Below are 17,271 nucleotides of genomic sequence, written 5' to 3' on the forward strand. Positions count from 1 at the left end.
GGTTTTGCAGGTCAGTTTGCACGGAGAGTACAGACTGAAACTTAGTGTCAAAGGCATCAAAGCGTTCATCGAGTCTCCCCAGAATCGTCTCTGACATTTCCTTACACATTTCCTTGCATATCTCGTACATTTGAGTTTTGTCTATGGACGTGATATCTGAAGTGGTAGCCGGAGGTTTAGCAGAGGGCTCGCTGGAACGGTTATCGCTGGCACTAGCCCCGCTAGCATTAGCACTGTTGATGTATCCATCGATGGTCTTGGACTTTCCAGGAGGGTTTCTTTGCCGCGACATTTTCAAATTAGCGAGGTTCAGCGGATGAGATAGGCAAGCGAGCAAAAAATATCAACTTTTAGACAGTTTTATCGTGGTGTTCGGTAATTTTGCATAAGGTGCGGTGGAGAGCACAAGCTATGCACGTCTACATCTTACGCGTGCGCACTAGCGCCCCCTCATGTATGCCATATTTCTGTGTATATTAATACACTTCTCAAACTTTATCCTGGTTTTCTAGTCTCTTTATTGATGTTCAATTCTCTGGCTCTTAACAATCTAGTTTTTTTTCTGGTTCTGGTCCAAATTCACACTGGTATCAACTACATAGCACTACTGTCAACAAAGATTTTTACATCACATGATAATGTCTTAGGAAGGTAATTTGGTGTGCGATGGCACTTCCTAAGACATGTTAATGTTAATGACAAATCAGAATGGTACCATTTTACTTGAGGTCAAAGAATGTATTTGTTACACTGTCATAATGGTCTCATGACAGCAAGTCTTATCCATGATATCTTAATGACAAATGGTACCACTTTACTTGAGGTCTAAGAATCTATCCATTATAATAGTCATAATAGTGTCATGACAGCCAGTTTTGTGAAATATCCTGTCACACATCTATCTGACCAAGTGCTAGAATTGGTCTCTAACCTTGCACATCTAATTATAATAATCATTATGTCAACATGTCATGAATACAAAAAGAGGTGGATTTTCTTTTATGTCAAGTTGTCATGACAAAGACATCCTCTGGTAATGTCATCCTGGTTAATGTCAAGTTGTCATTACAAAGACATCCCAAACTAATTTAATGTCAACTTGTCATGACCAAGACAACTTCTGGTAATGTCACTTTGATTAATGTCAAGTTGTCATAATCAGGACAACCCAAACAATGTCAACTTGTCATGACAAAAACCGAATGACACTTAATGACAGAAATCATAAACATTTATGACTTGTTTATAAAGTTTATGACACGTTCATGACAGTGTCATGTCACGATTATGTCGGTACTGTCAAGTAAAGTGTTAATTAATAAATCCTTTAGTTGCCTGCCATGTAGATGCGGGGTCAGAAACTGAGTCGGTATTAATTGATATAAATTCAGCCAGTTTGGTTCTAAATTCTGTATCAAAAGCTGTGTTCTGGAGAAGGGAATTATTAAATTGCCATCTCCTAGACCTTTCTCCTAACATATCACAACGGAATGTGGTTATCAGCGCATTGTGATCAGACAGAATTGCTGGTTCTATTGCTATCGGGTGGAACATTGCCTTAAGCTCACTGGAGCACAACACATAATCAATGCGGGAGTGGGTGAGGTGACGTGTGGAAAAGAAGGTGTAATCCTTGCTAGTAGGATTATGCATCCTCCATATATCTGTAAGATGGTGGGATTCCACAACTGCTTTAAACATGTCCAATATATGTTTTTGGGCTTTCGTGTGATTGGGGGCTGAGCCGGGGCAGCTGTCTCAGTGGTAGAGAGGTCGCCTGTCAATCGGAAGGTTGGTGGTTCGATCCCTGGCCCTGCAGTCCCATGTCGAAGTGTCCTTGGGCAAGACACTGAACCCCGAATTTCCCCCGATGCTGCGCATCGGAGTGTAAATGTGTGTGAATATTTATCTGATGAGCAGGTGGCACCTTGTACAGCAGCCACAGTGTATGAATGTGTGTGAATGGTGAATGGTTCCTGTACTATGTAAAAGTGCTTTGAGTAGTTGTTAAGACTAGAAAAGCGCTATATAAAAACAGTCCATTTACATTTACAGTCCATTGACCCCTGATCTATCCTGATTTAGATCTAGTACTGCATTCATGTCTCCCCCTATAATTAGTGAATATTCATTGAGAGAGAGCAATTCATTGGTTAGGCGTGGGAAGAAGCTTTCATCATATGTAGACGGTGCATATACTGAAACGAAGGCTATTTTCCTACTCCTTATCGTGGCACATATATAAGATATCCTGCCTGATAAGTCTTTACTGCTTTTGTCTACGGTGAGTGCGCATTTCCGCGACAGCAACACAATGGAGCCCTTGGTTTTGGTGTTGTCACTAGATGAAGCAGCAACCTTGAAGTATTTATTTTGTAGGCGATTTACATCTCTTTTACGTAAATGTGACTCCTGTATAAGTGCCACGTCTATGTTTTTCCTTCTTAATTTAGCTAGAATTTAGCTCGTTTGATCGGCCCGTTTAGCCCCCTGATGTTGACTGAAAGGATTGAAAGCTCAGCCATCTTCAAAATTTACACGCATACATGTCTCGAGTACCCTACCGGATTTGGCTGACAAATCTGTAGCAAAGGGTGAACTGTTAGCTCTGAGCAAGGTGTGACAAAAACATAAAAAGTAAATAAATCCCCTAACCCTCTGAGACCGCAGACCCCCTCTTAACTTACATACCGTGTCCTCAGGATTTATCATATTTTTTTCAGCCCGGTTAAATGTCCACAAAAACACAGTCTGTAGACTGAGTAGCCAGCATTCATCATTTCTTACAGTCTGGTTAAATGTTCCTTCAAATGTTGGTTCCAAAACCTACACACAGCGTCCTCCAGTCAGTCAGTTCAGTAGTGAACGTGAAGTTGCTTTGTCGGCAACAGTCTGCGGCGCAGGGCGGCCCGTACATGTGGCGGCTCGTACGTGTGGCGCGCCTTCCTCCACTTCCAATTCCAGCCATAAAACGCCCGGCTCCGCGGCTGCAGCGGAGGCAAACTCTCTCCCTCCGTGGAACGCTCCCAGGGCGGCCCGGCAGATAAACGAGTCTGAGTTGCCTTTAGCGTGTAGCTCGTGTTGTGTCCCTTCAGGCATCCGAAGCCGCTGGATTGTGAATGTGACGCAGTCAGATTGCTCCGGCTCACATACCATAATTTCCTGCATCTCAGGTTCTGCCCCGATGTGTTGCTGCGAGGCATTAATTTCCGCCAACACTCCCTTCACTGCGTTGTAGATCACTGATTCAAGCACACTTAGCTGCTTCTCCAAGAGCCGAGCGATTAACTCCATGTTAGGGAACGTGTTCACATCAGTTGCTCCATTAGCCACCACTCCATTAGCCGCTGCCATGCTAGCAAATTTCTCTGAATGAGTAGATAGTTTAGGCGACAACGAGACCTGCTTTTTTGTGCCTGCAGGCATTTCACTGAGTCACCGTGATAACAGACAAAACGATTTGGCGTTGAAGAAAAAGTAATAGACCTGGTTATTTAGTGAAATACGGAGGTGAGTGTGGGAGCTCTAGTTTCTTGCAACCATAGCAGGTGCTGGTCATGTGATTCCCCCCCCCCCCCCTGTATTTATCCTTTTCAAGATTCTGACCAGAGATATTTGTGCTCAGCCGGGACAAGTAACATTCTGGATGCTGAAAATGTCCAAATCTAAAAAGTTACGGCCGGTGGAGATATTAAGCAGCGTATGCTCTGTGGTGGAGATGCGGCTGAAAAGCGTCCAAATGGCGTGGCAGAAAAGCAACAGGCTAACGACATGTCGCTGGCGGATATTGGTAAAATATTCGCAGCACTAGAGAAAATTTCCACTGAGCTAGAAGGTCTAAAGGAAATTTTCCGCTCCATTTTTTTGATGGAGTCAAAGATTTTCGGCCTGGTCACCAGAACGAATGAGGATGAGAGTTGCATCGAGAGTTTAGAGGCGGCCGAGAGGTAGACTGGATGATCCTGCCACTAGCAAGAGAGACATCGACATGCTCTGGGAAAAAAAATTAAGATTGTTGTCAGTTTTGTGGGCATCCCCGAGGGGTAGGGAAGGAGGAGATACAGTGAAGTTTTTGGGGGAGCTGATTCGGGAGTTGCTGGAGAGATTGAGCGAGCACAAAGAACCGCCGGCCAGCAGTCCAGGCAGGAGGCAGACCACGGACCATTCTGGCGAGATTCCTAAGATCATCGGACCAGGAACTGGTGTTGCAGGCGGCGAGAGGCAAGGGCAAGTTATCCTGGCAGAATAACAACATAATGCTATTTCCAGACTTCTCCACAGCGACACAGATAAAGCACGACTTTATCACGATGTTCAAGAAGTGTAAGAAAAAGCTTCATGAGAGAGAGGTGAGATTCCGAATCCTGTATCCTTCCAAAATTCCAAAGACATGTCTTCCTTCATAAAGCCACTAGGGCTTCCCAAACTGGCAGAAGAGCAAAGAGAACTCCTTGATGCGGATTTGACTATAGAGGAAATTAAAGAGGTAATGGAGGCCCTGCCTGCGGGTAAGGCCCCAGGGCCCGATGGCTTCACAGCCATCAACTTTTTTTATTGGCACCTTCAGACATACAAAACAAATTCCACACAGTGTGACAGGTAATAGCAGATGGTGCACAGAACAGATCAACACAAATTGAACAAGAACAAAAACGCTCTCCCACCCCCCACCCTCTGCGGTCTCGAGGAAAACAAAACAAACAAACAGAAACCACACCTTGCCTCCTCTAATTCTTGTGGGGTTGAGGTCATTAAGTCTGATATTTGTGCTGCTGCGCTTTCCCATAGGCTGATAGTTGATGATCTGGCTTTGTTAATCCTTGCTATAGAGAGCTCAAGCATAACTATGTCTAGAAAATACGCCAACCACTGTTTTATACAAAGCAAGTGAGGGGGGAGCCAGCGTTGGGCTATCATTTTCTTGGTTGCAGTTGGGCCCGGCTAGCCAAATTTTCCTCTGTCTCCCAAACGGGTGTAATTTAGAGTCGTCATTAAGTAACAAAACAATTGGGTCAGTAGGAATTCAACATCCTATCACATCAGATATTATTGATGTTGTTTTATTCCAGAACTCATGCACCTGTTCACACTCCCAGACCATATGCAGGAAAGTTCCAGTTTGTTCAGGTTGACAGAACGTGCAGTAGGGAGTGGGAATGACTTTAGAGACGTATCTCTTCTGGGGAGTGTAATGGCAAAAATTATATTTAAACATGATTTGAATTATATTATGCTACATTTTGTGTTTAACCTAGAAGATTCTCCATGTGGAGAGCTGAAATCGTAAACCTTGGAGACACTTGAAGCTATTGTTTTAATGTTAGCAGATAAGGGTTAGAGTATAACCGTAAACAAAGTGAACTGGGTCTCTTAGACACATTCTTCCTGTCCCTGGCAGCTGAGATTAACAGGTGTTGTGTCTTGTTTTAAAACCGGGGCAAATGGCAAGGTTGTATAGAGATTTTGAACTGTTTATGGTGTTTTGTTTAACCGTTTGCTCCTGCTAAAAATATTAGGAGGAGGGGTGTGTTTGACTGCTTGTCTTATATATTGTGTACTGAATTTTAGCTCACCAGAAGACATTTTCCTCTGTGCTGTTTGTACTGGTGAAACTGTGTTCTCTATATTTGCAAATATAAATATATACTTAAAGACCAAACTTTGGTTTACATTCTCAGATAGTCTCTATTTGTTTCATCTTATACTTTTTGCAAAACACTGCAGCTGCTGCAGTGCAATAAGAAATTTCCACCACAGGAGTCCAATATGTCCTATGACATATGTTGAAGTGGATATAGAGTAGTGGTGATTTGGGTTCTTGGAACAGTGGAAAATGTTGTCCCAAACTGTCTCCCAATTAATTGCGTTCCCCTCGGGGCTCAGCTCTCGTTCCCATTTCTTACTATTGGGAGTTCTCCTATGGATACTTGCTAGTCTGGCTATCACCAGACCAAGCTCAATCTTTTGAGATTGAACATTAGTCTGGGAAGTCTGCTCTGTATTCAAATGACTCTGTACGCAATTGGATAGTCCTTCAACCAATCAGACCAACGATCCAGGGGACATAGCAGTGACAGCGGCATCAATGGGTTGCTGCGCTTCGGTGGCCAAATGTAAACAAGAAGCTGCTTGGTCGCTTCTCTATCGTCATCGTGTTAAACCCGCCAATAGCGTGCCAGGTGGATAAGCCAGTTTGTGATTGGTCCCCGCAAAATTGTAACGGAAGCAGGATAGATAAATGTATAGGTTTCCAGCCTGAGCTGCGGGGCGAAATCAAATTGCCGGCAGATCGGGCTGGGTTTACCCAGTCTAGATACTTGCATCAGTTTAGCATAAATCTTGGACACTAATCCTCTCACAGGAAAATCAACAAACCATTTAATGACTGGGTGCGCCTCAAGACTGTTTCCCCATGGCACTCATAACATTTTAGGTCTGATCTTAAGCGAAGATAAAAGTAGAAAACTTAACTTAAAACTAAACTCAAAACTCAACATACCTTTCACATTGAATAGCTGGTCTAAAGTATAAATACCTCTGTCACTTCACTGCTTACAAGCAAAGGGTTTGTTACCAGACATTAAGTGTGCATTGTGCCATATTGGGGTATTCAAATGCCACTTATTGGTGTAGCATGGTTGCTCCTCCACCTGTTTAAAGTTGGTCAATGTGTTGGTGATAATAGGGCCATAGGCTAGCATACACTTTTTTGGACACACACCTGCAAAGGCAAGGTCTTGCAGTCTTAGACTTCCAGTGAGGTTTTGCTTTATTTCTCTCCATGGAACTGTAGATGAGGGGTCCATCTACACTCTGAGGGCCCGTAGCTGAAAGGCTCTGTGATACATTACGGCAGAATTTTTAAAGGGTTTTGCAACTGAACTGGCTCCACTTCTGTTAGAGGTATATTTTCAATATTTATTTATTGCACGAGGAATACCTCTTGAGATGTGTCATCTCATTTTCGAGAGGGTCCTCGGTAGGACTGGACAGTACAGAAGACAAGACATTGCAGTACAACATACACATACATTCACTTACGATACATACTTTGGAAATGTGAGGCACATTAAAGGATAGGTATTCGGTGTGTCTTAAGCTATAATTTGTTTGGTAAGCTGTTTCAAGTAGGGTGGATAGTTAAGATATATGCTTTTGAAAATGATCTGGAACCAGTGAAACTGTCTCCTAGCGTTAGGTGACAGGATATTCAATGAGGAATACAGGACACAATGATGTGTTCTGTAGGGGCATCTCAACCCAAATCTACAAATACTATTAACAAGCCTAGTGTCCAGAAACGATTCGGCTTCTTTAGCGCATTTGAACTGGAACATCTTTCCAGCTGATTTGATCCTCAGTGTTGCTGGGAAGAGAAGAGAGTATTCCATATCAAGTTCACGAAGCCTTTTTTGACGTTATCAAACTGCCGTCGTTTATTCATTGTTCCTGCGGTATAGTCTGGGAAGATCTGGATCCTTTTACCCTCGTATTTCAGTTCTTTTTTCTCACGCGAAATTCTTAGGATGCGTTGATGATCGCGGAGGCTGTGAAATTTCACCAGAATCAGCCGTGGTCTGGAGAATGACTGCCCAATTTCCCTAATGCAGTCAGACGTTAAGATTAAGGTTATTACTTCTCTAATTCATCCTGATCAGGTGGGGTTTATTTGGGGGCATGGCTCATCAGATATCAGGCATCTCATTAATATTGCAAGGTCTGTAGCTGATAGACGATCCCCAATAGCTGCTATTTCCTTCGATGTCCAAAAGGCGTTTGATATGGTTGAATGGGGCTATATGTTAAAAATTTTGGAAATGTATGGGTTTGGCAGCATTTTTATAAAGTGGATTAAAGGACAATTCCGGCCTAAAACGAATCTAGGGGTTAATAACGGATGTGTACCCACTCTGTCGTTTTCTGGGACATGTTTTCATGCTAATTGATTGTGTTTGTAGCTTGAAAGAAGCTAGCGCGGACCGCTGATTAGCTTACAACGCTAGTATTCGGGGCACAGGGAAAGTAAAAATAAATCGCTATTTTGTACCACTAAAAAGGCTCAAAATATCACCAAACTTCAACGGTAGCTATAGGAACTGTAGGGTGATGGGAATGGTTCAGGTGCAGTGAGGGTTTGGTGAGCAAACAGAGTCTCGGTCAGAAGACGTCAGGTGATATGGAGTGACGAATGAAGCAGAGAGAAGGCAGGGTTTGATGCAACACCAGTGGTATTTTATTTTATCATTCAGGTTGAATTTGATTCATTGCATTGTCTGTGAGCTGCAGAAAGAGATAACAAAAAGATAATACAATTAGTGAAAGTGGTCAATTAACATAAATTAAACAATTATACAAATGAACAAAGGAGATGTGAGTTTACCACTCACAACTGCACAGGCTTTTATCAGATAATTCAAACAAACACAAGCACAGGCTTTAAGATAATACAAACAAACAATCTTTCCACATGGCACATGTCTGGCAAACAAAGGAATTCAGTCAGCAGTGCACATGTTAGCAAAGTGACAGTAAATCATGGTATAAAACACAGTCAAAATGATAGATTGACTCACGTTAACTCATGAAGACGCACACAGGATGCATTGGAGTGCCGGCAGAGTGTGCAAAGAATGAGCCAAAGGGTTCACAATCAATTTATAGGCAACAGGTGAGGTGGGCGTGGTCAGGTGGCAGGTGGCAAAAATATCCTTGAAAGAGCGAAATGGCAGGAGTCTTTTCAGTAGCATAGTGAGGGTCCCTAAATGTTTGTACTTACTTTGTAAGTACAGACAGTTTATTGAACGAAGAGCTGCGGGAGCTCCGTGAAAGGGCTACGAGAGAGAGAGAGCTACCGGTAGTCAATGCTGCAACAGAACCTCGTACTTCGGGAAACTGGTGGTGTACCTGCGGACATTGTGAAGCTATGGCCACCGAACAGGAGTGACTGTGTTGCGACAAGAGACGCAGTGTTTTTTACAGTCTGAAGATTTCCCCTCTCTGATAAACAGGGCTGTACTTGAAACTTTTTTCCATGTCCCAAAAATAAATTGGAGACGGCGACCCAGACCGGAGGGACCAGATGGACAGTTATCCACTGAGTAAGTAAACTAGACAAGTTATGTTTTACATTGGTGCGACTATTTCAGATATATTGAGCAAATTGCTTTTGATTTTAGTTTGCATCGCCAGCTGTAAGTCATGACTGGTTTCCCGAAGTACGAGGCTCTGTTGCAGCATAGCTCTCTCTCTCTCGTAGCCCTTTCACAGAGCTCCCGCAGCTCTTCGTTCAATAAACTGTCTGGACACTTACAAAGACCCTCATTATGAAGTTTGGTGATATTTTGAGCCTTTTTAGTGGTACAAAATAGCGATTTATTTTTACTTTCCCTGTGCCCCGAATACTAGCATTGTAAGCTAATCAGCGGGCCGCGCTAGCTTCTTTCAAGCTACAAACACAATCAATTAACATGAAAACATGTCCCAGAGAACGACAGAGTGGGTACACATCCGTTATTAACCCCTAGGTTCGTTTTGCGCCAGAATTGTCCTTTAAGGTGCTGTATTTCGTAATATTTTGCTCTTGAAAGGGGAACAAGACAGGGCTCTCTGTTATTTTGTTTAGCCATAGAGCCTTTGGCAGCAGCCATAGGGGGGAGACTAATTTCCCAGCTGTTATGGTAGGAGGTGTAGTGCACAAACTTATGCTTTATACGGATGATATATTACCTTTTTTGTCCGAACCTAGCAGATCAATACCCTGTCTTCTCGGGATCATTGACTCTTTCTTGCAATTTTCAGGTTATAGGGTAAAATGGTCCAAGTCAGAAGCATTACCTTTAATAGCTCAGTATATTGTATTGAGAAATCTGTTCTTGCCCCGATCTAGCATCTACCCCCTACTCTTTCGGGTTCTCCTTCTCCATAAACAACATGAAATCCAGGAGAGGTTTAACTTTTCCTGCTTCAGATTTCCGACCATTGTCAGAAAGCACAGGGGAGACACTTTGTTTCTCTCACTATGCCTATCTAGAGTCCTCGCTCCCAAGCTAATCACCGTCACTCTCTCATTCACTCTACCACACACTCCGCACGCACACATTCCAGCCCTGCTATTCGGGTCAATGACATGACGCCTAAATTTACTGTCCGACTGCATTTTCTCCAGTTAAAATTGGTCTAGATTTATAGAAAAAAAACAATTTATATTTAGTATCTCTCCCCTTTATGTAACCACATTCATTTTTCAAAAATCATATGGCATTTCTAATTTTTTTGTTACTGAAAGTGTCAAAATATCATGTGGTGCGACCGGTCAGGCATTACTTCTATTTTGGAAACTTCTGGAAATTTGCTCATAATGTATTACAATGTACTTTCTGCCCTTTTTGGCATAATTTCCAAAGTGCTTTGTAGTCTTATATAATATTGATACAGATATTTCTGTCATAATGTACAAACAAACTTTGTCCGAGTATGCACATTTTATGAAATATCACGCGGTGCGACCATCAAGAAATTCCCATTTTGGAGCTTTTATTTTGAATTCCACTGAAAGACAGGAAGTTGCATCATACATCAGTTTGCAAAGGACCCTTGAAAGCAACAAACAGGTTTGTAACCCTCTCTCATATTTTGAAGAAAATAACTTTTTGAATGGCTGGTATGTAGTTTCCACTTTTGGATGTCATGTGGTATGACCTCAAAAAGACAATAAGTGTTAATTCATATTTACAAATTGATATTTTGATAGAAGATGTCATAGTGCCCTTTCGCGAGAAACTAGCTAGTTTTATTTAGGTGGCCAATGTTGTGCCTGTAAATTTTGACTGAATTAAAAAAAAAATCATGTGGTGCGACCAAAAATCATGTGGTGCGACCATTGAATCATGACTTCCAAGACTGTTATACATCCTATATTGACAGGTTTTGTGCTCTTCTATTCTTTTTATGGTTTGTATACAAATAGTAATTCATTTTAATATTCTATAAACAAGATTTGAAGGCTTTTCACGATTTTTTCATGCATTTCAGAGACAACGGTTTATGATTAGTATTTGTACAATATAATGAAAAAAATACAGAAAAATAACATTAAAATAATATATTATTATTATTAATAATAATAATAATATATTATTTTAATCCATTTTATCAGATGCCACTGCCAAGTAAAGTAAAGACTGCTCGCCACAGAGAACGCGTCAATTCCGACCCTGCAGCAAGAGCAGAGTACCTTGCCAGGAGAAAAGAAAGGTTTGTTGTAAAATGCAGAAAACGAAGACAATAAATTGAAAAGCAACATGAACTACATATTCCTCTTGTGTGGAGGACATGCATTTTTGCATTAAAATATTCATCTACTGTCATTTGTCTAAAAGAAAACACTAGGCCATAGATTTATGACATGACACTACATTTGTTTCAGCTACCAGAGAAGAAAACAGCAGGGAAAGATTCACTATGTTAAGTCAAGTGAGCTGCCTGGTAGAGAGAAAAACAAGCAGAGAGAGAAATGGAGGGCTGCATACCGTTCCTATAGAGATAGGAAAAAGATGGCGAATGCTGTATTAGACCTCACACCCCCATCTATGGACAACATCCCGCCAATTCTGCTTGATGTAGCTATAGCTCCAGAGCCATCCGAAAATGCAGGTCAACCTATCTTAGACCCAGAACCTTTTAATGAGGATTTTAATCCGCCAGTCGTGTCCACGCCAGAGAGAGTTGAGAGGAAGAATACTTCAGCTGAGAAACGTAGCAAAAGACTGCAGAAGGAGAAGGGGACACTAGAAAAGCAGGTCTTGTATCTGAGGAAACAGCTGGCAGAAATGAGAAAACTAAAGGATAAATGTAGAAAGAGAGAGAGGAGATTGATGGCAAGACAAAGTCAAGGCCAAAGTGAAAAATTCAAGCAAAGGGGAAGCAAGAAAGTGTCAGCAGAGAGAAAGCAGGCTGTTATCAAGTTTTTGTCCAGAGATGAAAACAGTTTTCTTTTAGCTGGGAAAAAAGACACTATCACCAAAAATAAACAGAAAGTACAAAGAAGAGTTCTAACAAAGCCCCTCTCCGAGCTCCACACGCAGTATCAGACTGAGGTCGAACAACATCTGTCCATGTCTTACAGACAATTTGTTCGAAGGCGGCCATTTTACATCACAGAGCCCAAGTCCAGGGACCGAGATACCTGTGCATGTTCAGAACACGAAAACATCCGTCTGTTGGTGAACAAACTTGCCAAGAGAGGGCTGCTGAAGACAACAAGCATCTCAGAGTTAGTGGGAATCATTGTATGTGACCCCAAAAATAAGGAATGTATGGATTGCGTTTGTCCTAAGTGCTGCTTTGACGAAGTTGAATTTCCTGAAACAGACGGTATTACGGTCTCTTGGGAACAATGGGAGCGGGTAACTTCAACAAATGGAGAGAAAACCTTTGCAAATGTTGTAAAGCGCACACATACAGGGCCAATACAGGAATTGAAAGAGCTGTTCCAAAAAAAAGCTAGAAGCTTTAGCCATACATCAGTTCAATTGGATCCACCAAACAGAGCAGTTTCGATACATAAAACAAAATCTCACTGACTCTGAAGCGGTTCTTCACATTGATTTCTCATAGAACTATGCATGCAAGATGAGCACAGAGATACAGGCTTATCATTTCGGAGGCAGTCGAAAGCAAGCCACAATCCACACTGCTATCCTCTACACTGTCCATGGCACAAAATCATATGCAACACTGTCAGACAGCCTCCATCATGATGAGCGGGCAGTGTGGGCACACTTGGAGCCCATACTGGAGGAGCTACGGGCAACCTACCCAAAGATTACAGCTCTGCATATTATTAGTGATGGACCGGTTACACAGTACAGGAACAAAGCAAACTTTTACATGCTTAGTACTGTGCCTTTCCTGTCTGGATTTAAGTATGTTTCATGGAACTATTCTGAACGATCCCATGGAAAGGGTGCCCCGGACGGTATTGGTGGTGCCGTAAAGAGGGAGGCCGATCAATACGTCCTACGAGGAGGTGAGCTGCAGACTCCACAGGATTTGTACGAGATGCTGGCCAAAAAGTCAGGATCAAGCATTCATCATCACTGGATAAGCGAAGAGGCAATACAAAAGTATGATGAGCTGATTCCAAGCAAGATGATGGCTGTGAAGGGCACCTTAAAGATCCACCAGGTTTTGTCTTCACAAGCTGCACAAATAAGCCATAGGGAGGTGTCGTGCTTTGCAAGCATGCAGAAATGAAGACCTGCTTATGCTACCAGCCAGTAACCAGTTGACCTGAGGGACACCACGTGCCACACTGAGGATGAGTCAAGAAATTCTGAGCCACCAAAGGAACAAGATAGTCTTCAGGACTTATGTGGCAAATTTGTGATTGAAACATATGATGAGCTTCCATACGTTGGCCAGGTCCTTGAGGTTGTGGGAGAGGAGGTCAAGGTCAATGCCATGCGGCAGACAGGAAATAAGAATTTATTCATGTGGCCACAAACTCCAGATGCCATTTTCTACTTAAAGAAGGATGTCCAGTCAGTGATCTCAGAACCTGAGCCAGCAACCTCTCGCTGTTCTAAGTTAAGCAGCAATGACTGGGAAAAGTTCAAAAGTTCCTGGGGTTAAAGAAATGCCTATACCCCAATCCCAATGGTCCCATCAGAATAAGTAGGATTAGTAAAATGAGCAATTTGATGTTTTAAAAATGTGTTGTGTTTGTTGTTCCTGGATTTCCAGGGTAGTTCTTTCCAACAATGCTTGTTGTTCTTTGAATCTTTCATGAAATGTTTACACAATGCCAATCTCTTAAGCGGTTTGTGTTTGTTTAAAAATGAAAATGGTATGTTGTGGAAATGAAAATGAAATGTTTGCCTTCACTGAAAAATCAGTTAGATTTGAATAAAAATCTGTTTTTCATTTTTGCATGCAATTTATTGCTTCCTAATCTATTGATTTTTGACAATATATGGTTGCCCCATCATTTGGTGCGACCACACATCATTTGGTGCGACCAGAAATGGCAGTAACTGTATTAAAATAAAAATGCAATATGTAATTTCTGAGGCTACAATATTCATCTCTGATCGAGTATGCTGAAGGGAATTATATTGTTTAGACATCTTTTTCAGTTTTGTGCAATTTACAGGAAAAATGTATATGTTAATTACATGTAGGTAGGTGACTGTGATGTTATAGAACAAAAACAAATATCAACAACTATAGAATTTCAGAAGAAATCCAAATAATTAGTTTCTACAGACTTCACATTACTGAGAACTTGTAAAATGAATGTAAACAGGTTAAGGTTATATGTTCATTTTTAAAATAATTCACGGTCGCACCACATGACATATTTAAAGGTCATGGCCAATTCATGAACATGAAAAAACACTAAAATCAGTTTAGATAATTGTTTTATATGAATTCATTCATACACAACATTGTTATTGTTTGAACAAATGCAATAAAACATATTTATTGTATTTTAAAATTGGCCTGTTGAAAATCCTTATACGTCATTGACCCATTCTCAGGCTAATTTATGGTTCTGCGGAGGCTCCACGCAGAGCTTTCGCCATAGCCTGCGTAAGTGGCCTGAAGTTTGTGCGTTGGTGTGCGCGTCGATCTCTTTAAGACAATAGCAGGGCTGGCATGCTTTTCTGTATTTCCTGTCATATCTATAATGTGACAATGTTGGATGTTCATGTTAAATGTGGCAAAAGCTTCAAATAATGAGCTAAATGTATTTAAAAGAAAATCCCGTGAGCCAAAACCTCAGATTTCCCACGGTTTTGAACACACACTGGTTTCAACAGTTTTTTTTCTACTCTTGGCTCTGTATCATGTCATACCTAGACGGTTTCCTATATACGGTCATCTGCTCCAACTGTAAAGAGAAAAAGGGCTTGTGTAACTACGGTCCAGATTGCAGCAACCATTGACTTTAATGTCTGAACATTAGACATAAGGTCAACAATAAGAAGCACATTCATCTTCAGGTGCTTGAATATGTTCTGGTTTGAAAAGTGTGTTCTCCCTCTGTGTTCTTTTTCTTTCTGGATCTCAATCCTCTGCTTAGGTGAGTCAGTAGGTTGTGGGTGCATTTGGATGTCAGCTTTCTTAACCGCTACACTACACGTTTCACTCAGGTTTTACTACTGTGTATTATTTCAGCTTTAAAGGTGCAATATGTAATATATTTATTGTATTTAATAAAAAAATTACCACAATGTGTCATCAGATATTAAAGGAGAACTCCGGGCAATTTTTACGTTAATCTTGATCGCTATACTTTTTTGAGTACTGTCTATAGCAAAAACCACGAGCCGAATTGGTGCTAGCAACATGGAGCTGCTGTAGCTAATGCCCAGAGCTCCCGTTAGCTAAAACGGCAGTTATGGGGGCATAAGCTAAAGAGTGCCAATTTGTGCCTCTTAACAGAGTCAGAATGCTATTAAAATGTCTGTGCAACATGAACAGGGCCCTTACATGACAACAAGATGCGTTTAGCAACTTAGCCATTGTTGAAATGCACATACCCTGTTAGCTGCTAGCTGCCGTCTGGAATGAGTGAGTGTGTTCAGCCAGGCTCCGGTAATAATCATCACGCTGCAGTCCCGTGTGTATTTGTAACATAAATATCCATTTAGTGTGCAATCCATCTGGCGTTGGTGAGTAGGAGTCTTGTCCGTGTCGATCGTTGTGGTTTCCTTAGCCGGGCTAGCATGCCCGGCCGGCGTCCCTGCTTCTGCTTCCTCCCCACCCTCCTGGCTTCATGGCAACTCCCGTGAACTTCAACGCTGGGGAGGAGGGGCCGGGGGAGACGACTCTTTTCAGTACTTTGAAATTGGGCTGCCGTAACCATTTCAAATGCTAGCTGTCAGTATTACATATTCGACCTTTACAATTAAATATAAAAGAGAGACACTGTACTACAGATCTAAATGTTCTTCACATATTTTTATTTTCCTGTTGTCACCCTTCAGATATCAGATTGCAGCTAGTCTCAATATGCATCGCTACGCCTTGGTGTTTGGAGTAAACACCTTCGTGGCCCTGCTGCTGCAGTCTCTCCTCACTGTGGTGGTGGTGGACTCAGCTGGCCTCGGCCTCGATGTTTTCACTCAGGTGAGGCGGTACAACAAGCCCCCTTAGTTGCCTATGACAACATACATGGAGACACCCATGCTGTTTATCCACCTCCCGCAGTGTAGATTTGATTGATAGTTGTCTTGTTTCCTTCCCTCAGTACCTCATCTATGGCGGCTACTTTGCTGTAATTTCAATGGTCTTTCTCCTTGCTGGGCTTTACAAATTGGCCTACAGGAGACACTCCAAACAAGAGGAGGAGGGCCTGGCCAACAGCCAAGCTTAAACAGAGTCAGACTCTCCTCCAATCAGGGATACCATCTGATGCAGATAGGATATACATTATAATGATAGATCTTGTTTAGCTTCTCACATACTAAAGCACCATAGGTGAGTCAGCACAGTGACCCCACAAGGTGAGCTTCTCTAATCTCTTTAACCACATAGTTTTTTTCATTGTATTGTTCTGTATAATGACTGCAGGCTACTCGCTGTGGCTTTGCCTACACTTATTAAAATACCTCAAGATGGATTAATTAAAGTTGAAGTGGCAGAAGAACAAGCTAACAAACACAGCCCTGACATATCATATGGTTGTTAGGGGTGGAACGGTACACTGAAGTCACGGTTCGGTTCATACCTCGGTTCAGACATCACGGTTCGGTACAATGGAGGGAAAAGCATAACAAAAATGCAGAAGGCAATTTTTTTTATTGTGCATGTCTCAGGCTGTACCACCTAGCACCTAGTGTCATCCAGTCTGTCCCCTGAGCTAGCTACAACAGCCTGAAGCGTATAAAGTAAGATGTAAACAATAAGTAGGCTACCCCACATCATCTCCAGCCTCCATCTGGAGCTTGTAAACAAAATAAGACAATCAGCTAGTAGTGTGATATGGGAGACAAGCGCTGCTCTCATATGTGAATGCACAGAGCAGGGGTGTTAAAAGAGCAGCTTCTGTTACACAGAGCAGTTGGCGAATTGTGGCGTTAGCTTCACACGCTAACAGCGGAGCTAGCAGCAAACAGCGAAGCTAACGGCGGAGCTAACAGCTAACGGCGGAGCTAAAAGCGGAGCTAACAGCGGAGCAAACAGCGAAGCAAATGGGCCTGGAAGCCATTTGTGATCGAGGCAAGAAGGGATAGGCCTACAGCTACAGTACATCCATGTTTGGTT

General features: G+C 42.1%; 1 protein-coding gene across 1 annotated transcript; it reads left to right on the forward strand.

Moving 5' to 3' along the window:
- The first annotated feature begins 15,909 nt into the window (after window positions 1-15,909).
- On the forward strand, window positions 15,910-16,484 carry LOC118494502 (thiamine transporter 1-like). Its single transcript, XM_035998796.1, has 2 exons — window positions 15,910-16,134; window positions 16,256-16,484. Exons 1-2 carry the CDS (start codon window positions 16,018-16,020, stop codon window positions 16,379-16,381), a joined length of 243 nt encoding a protein of 80 aa, XP_035854689.1. The 5' UTR covers window positions 15,910-16,017; the 3' UTR covers window positions 16,382-16,484.
- The last annotated feature ends 787 nt before the right edge of the window (window positions 16,485-17,271 follow it).

Source organism: Sander lucioperca, chromosome 24, assembly GCF_008315115.2.
Source record: "Sander lucioperca isolate FBNREF2018 chromosome 24, SLUC_FBN_1.2, whole genome shotgun sequence".
In the NCBI taxonomy this organism is placed as follows: Eukaryota; Metazoa; Chordata; class Actinopteri; order Perciformes; family Percidae; genus Sander; species Sander lucioperca.

Excerpts from the sequence above, each read along its gene's own strand:
- LOC118494502 (XM_035998796.1), top strand. The coding sequence starts at position 16,018 with ATGCATCGCTACGCCTTGGTGTTTGGAGTAAACACCTTCGTGGCCCTG. Across the intron at positions 16,135-16,255 it reads GCCTCGATGTTTTCACTCAG|TACCTCATCTATGGCGGCTA; the intron begins GTGAGGCGGTAC and ends TCCTTCCCTCAG.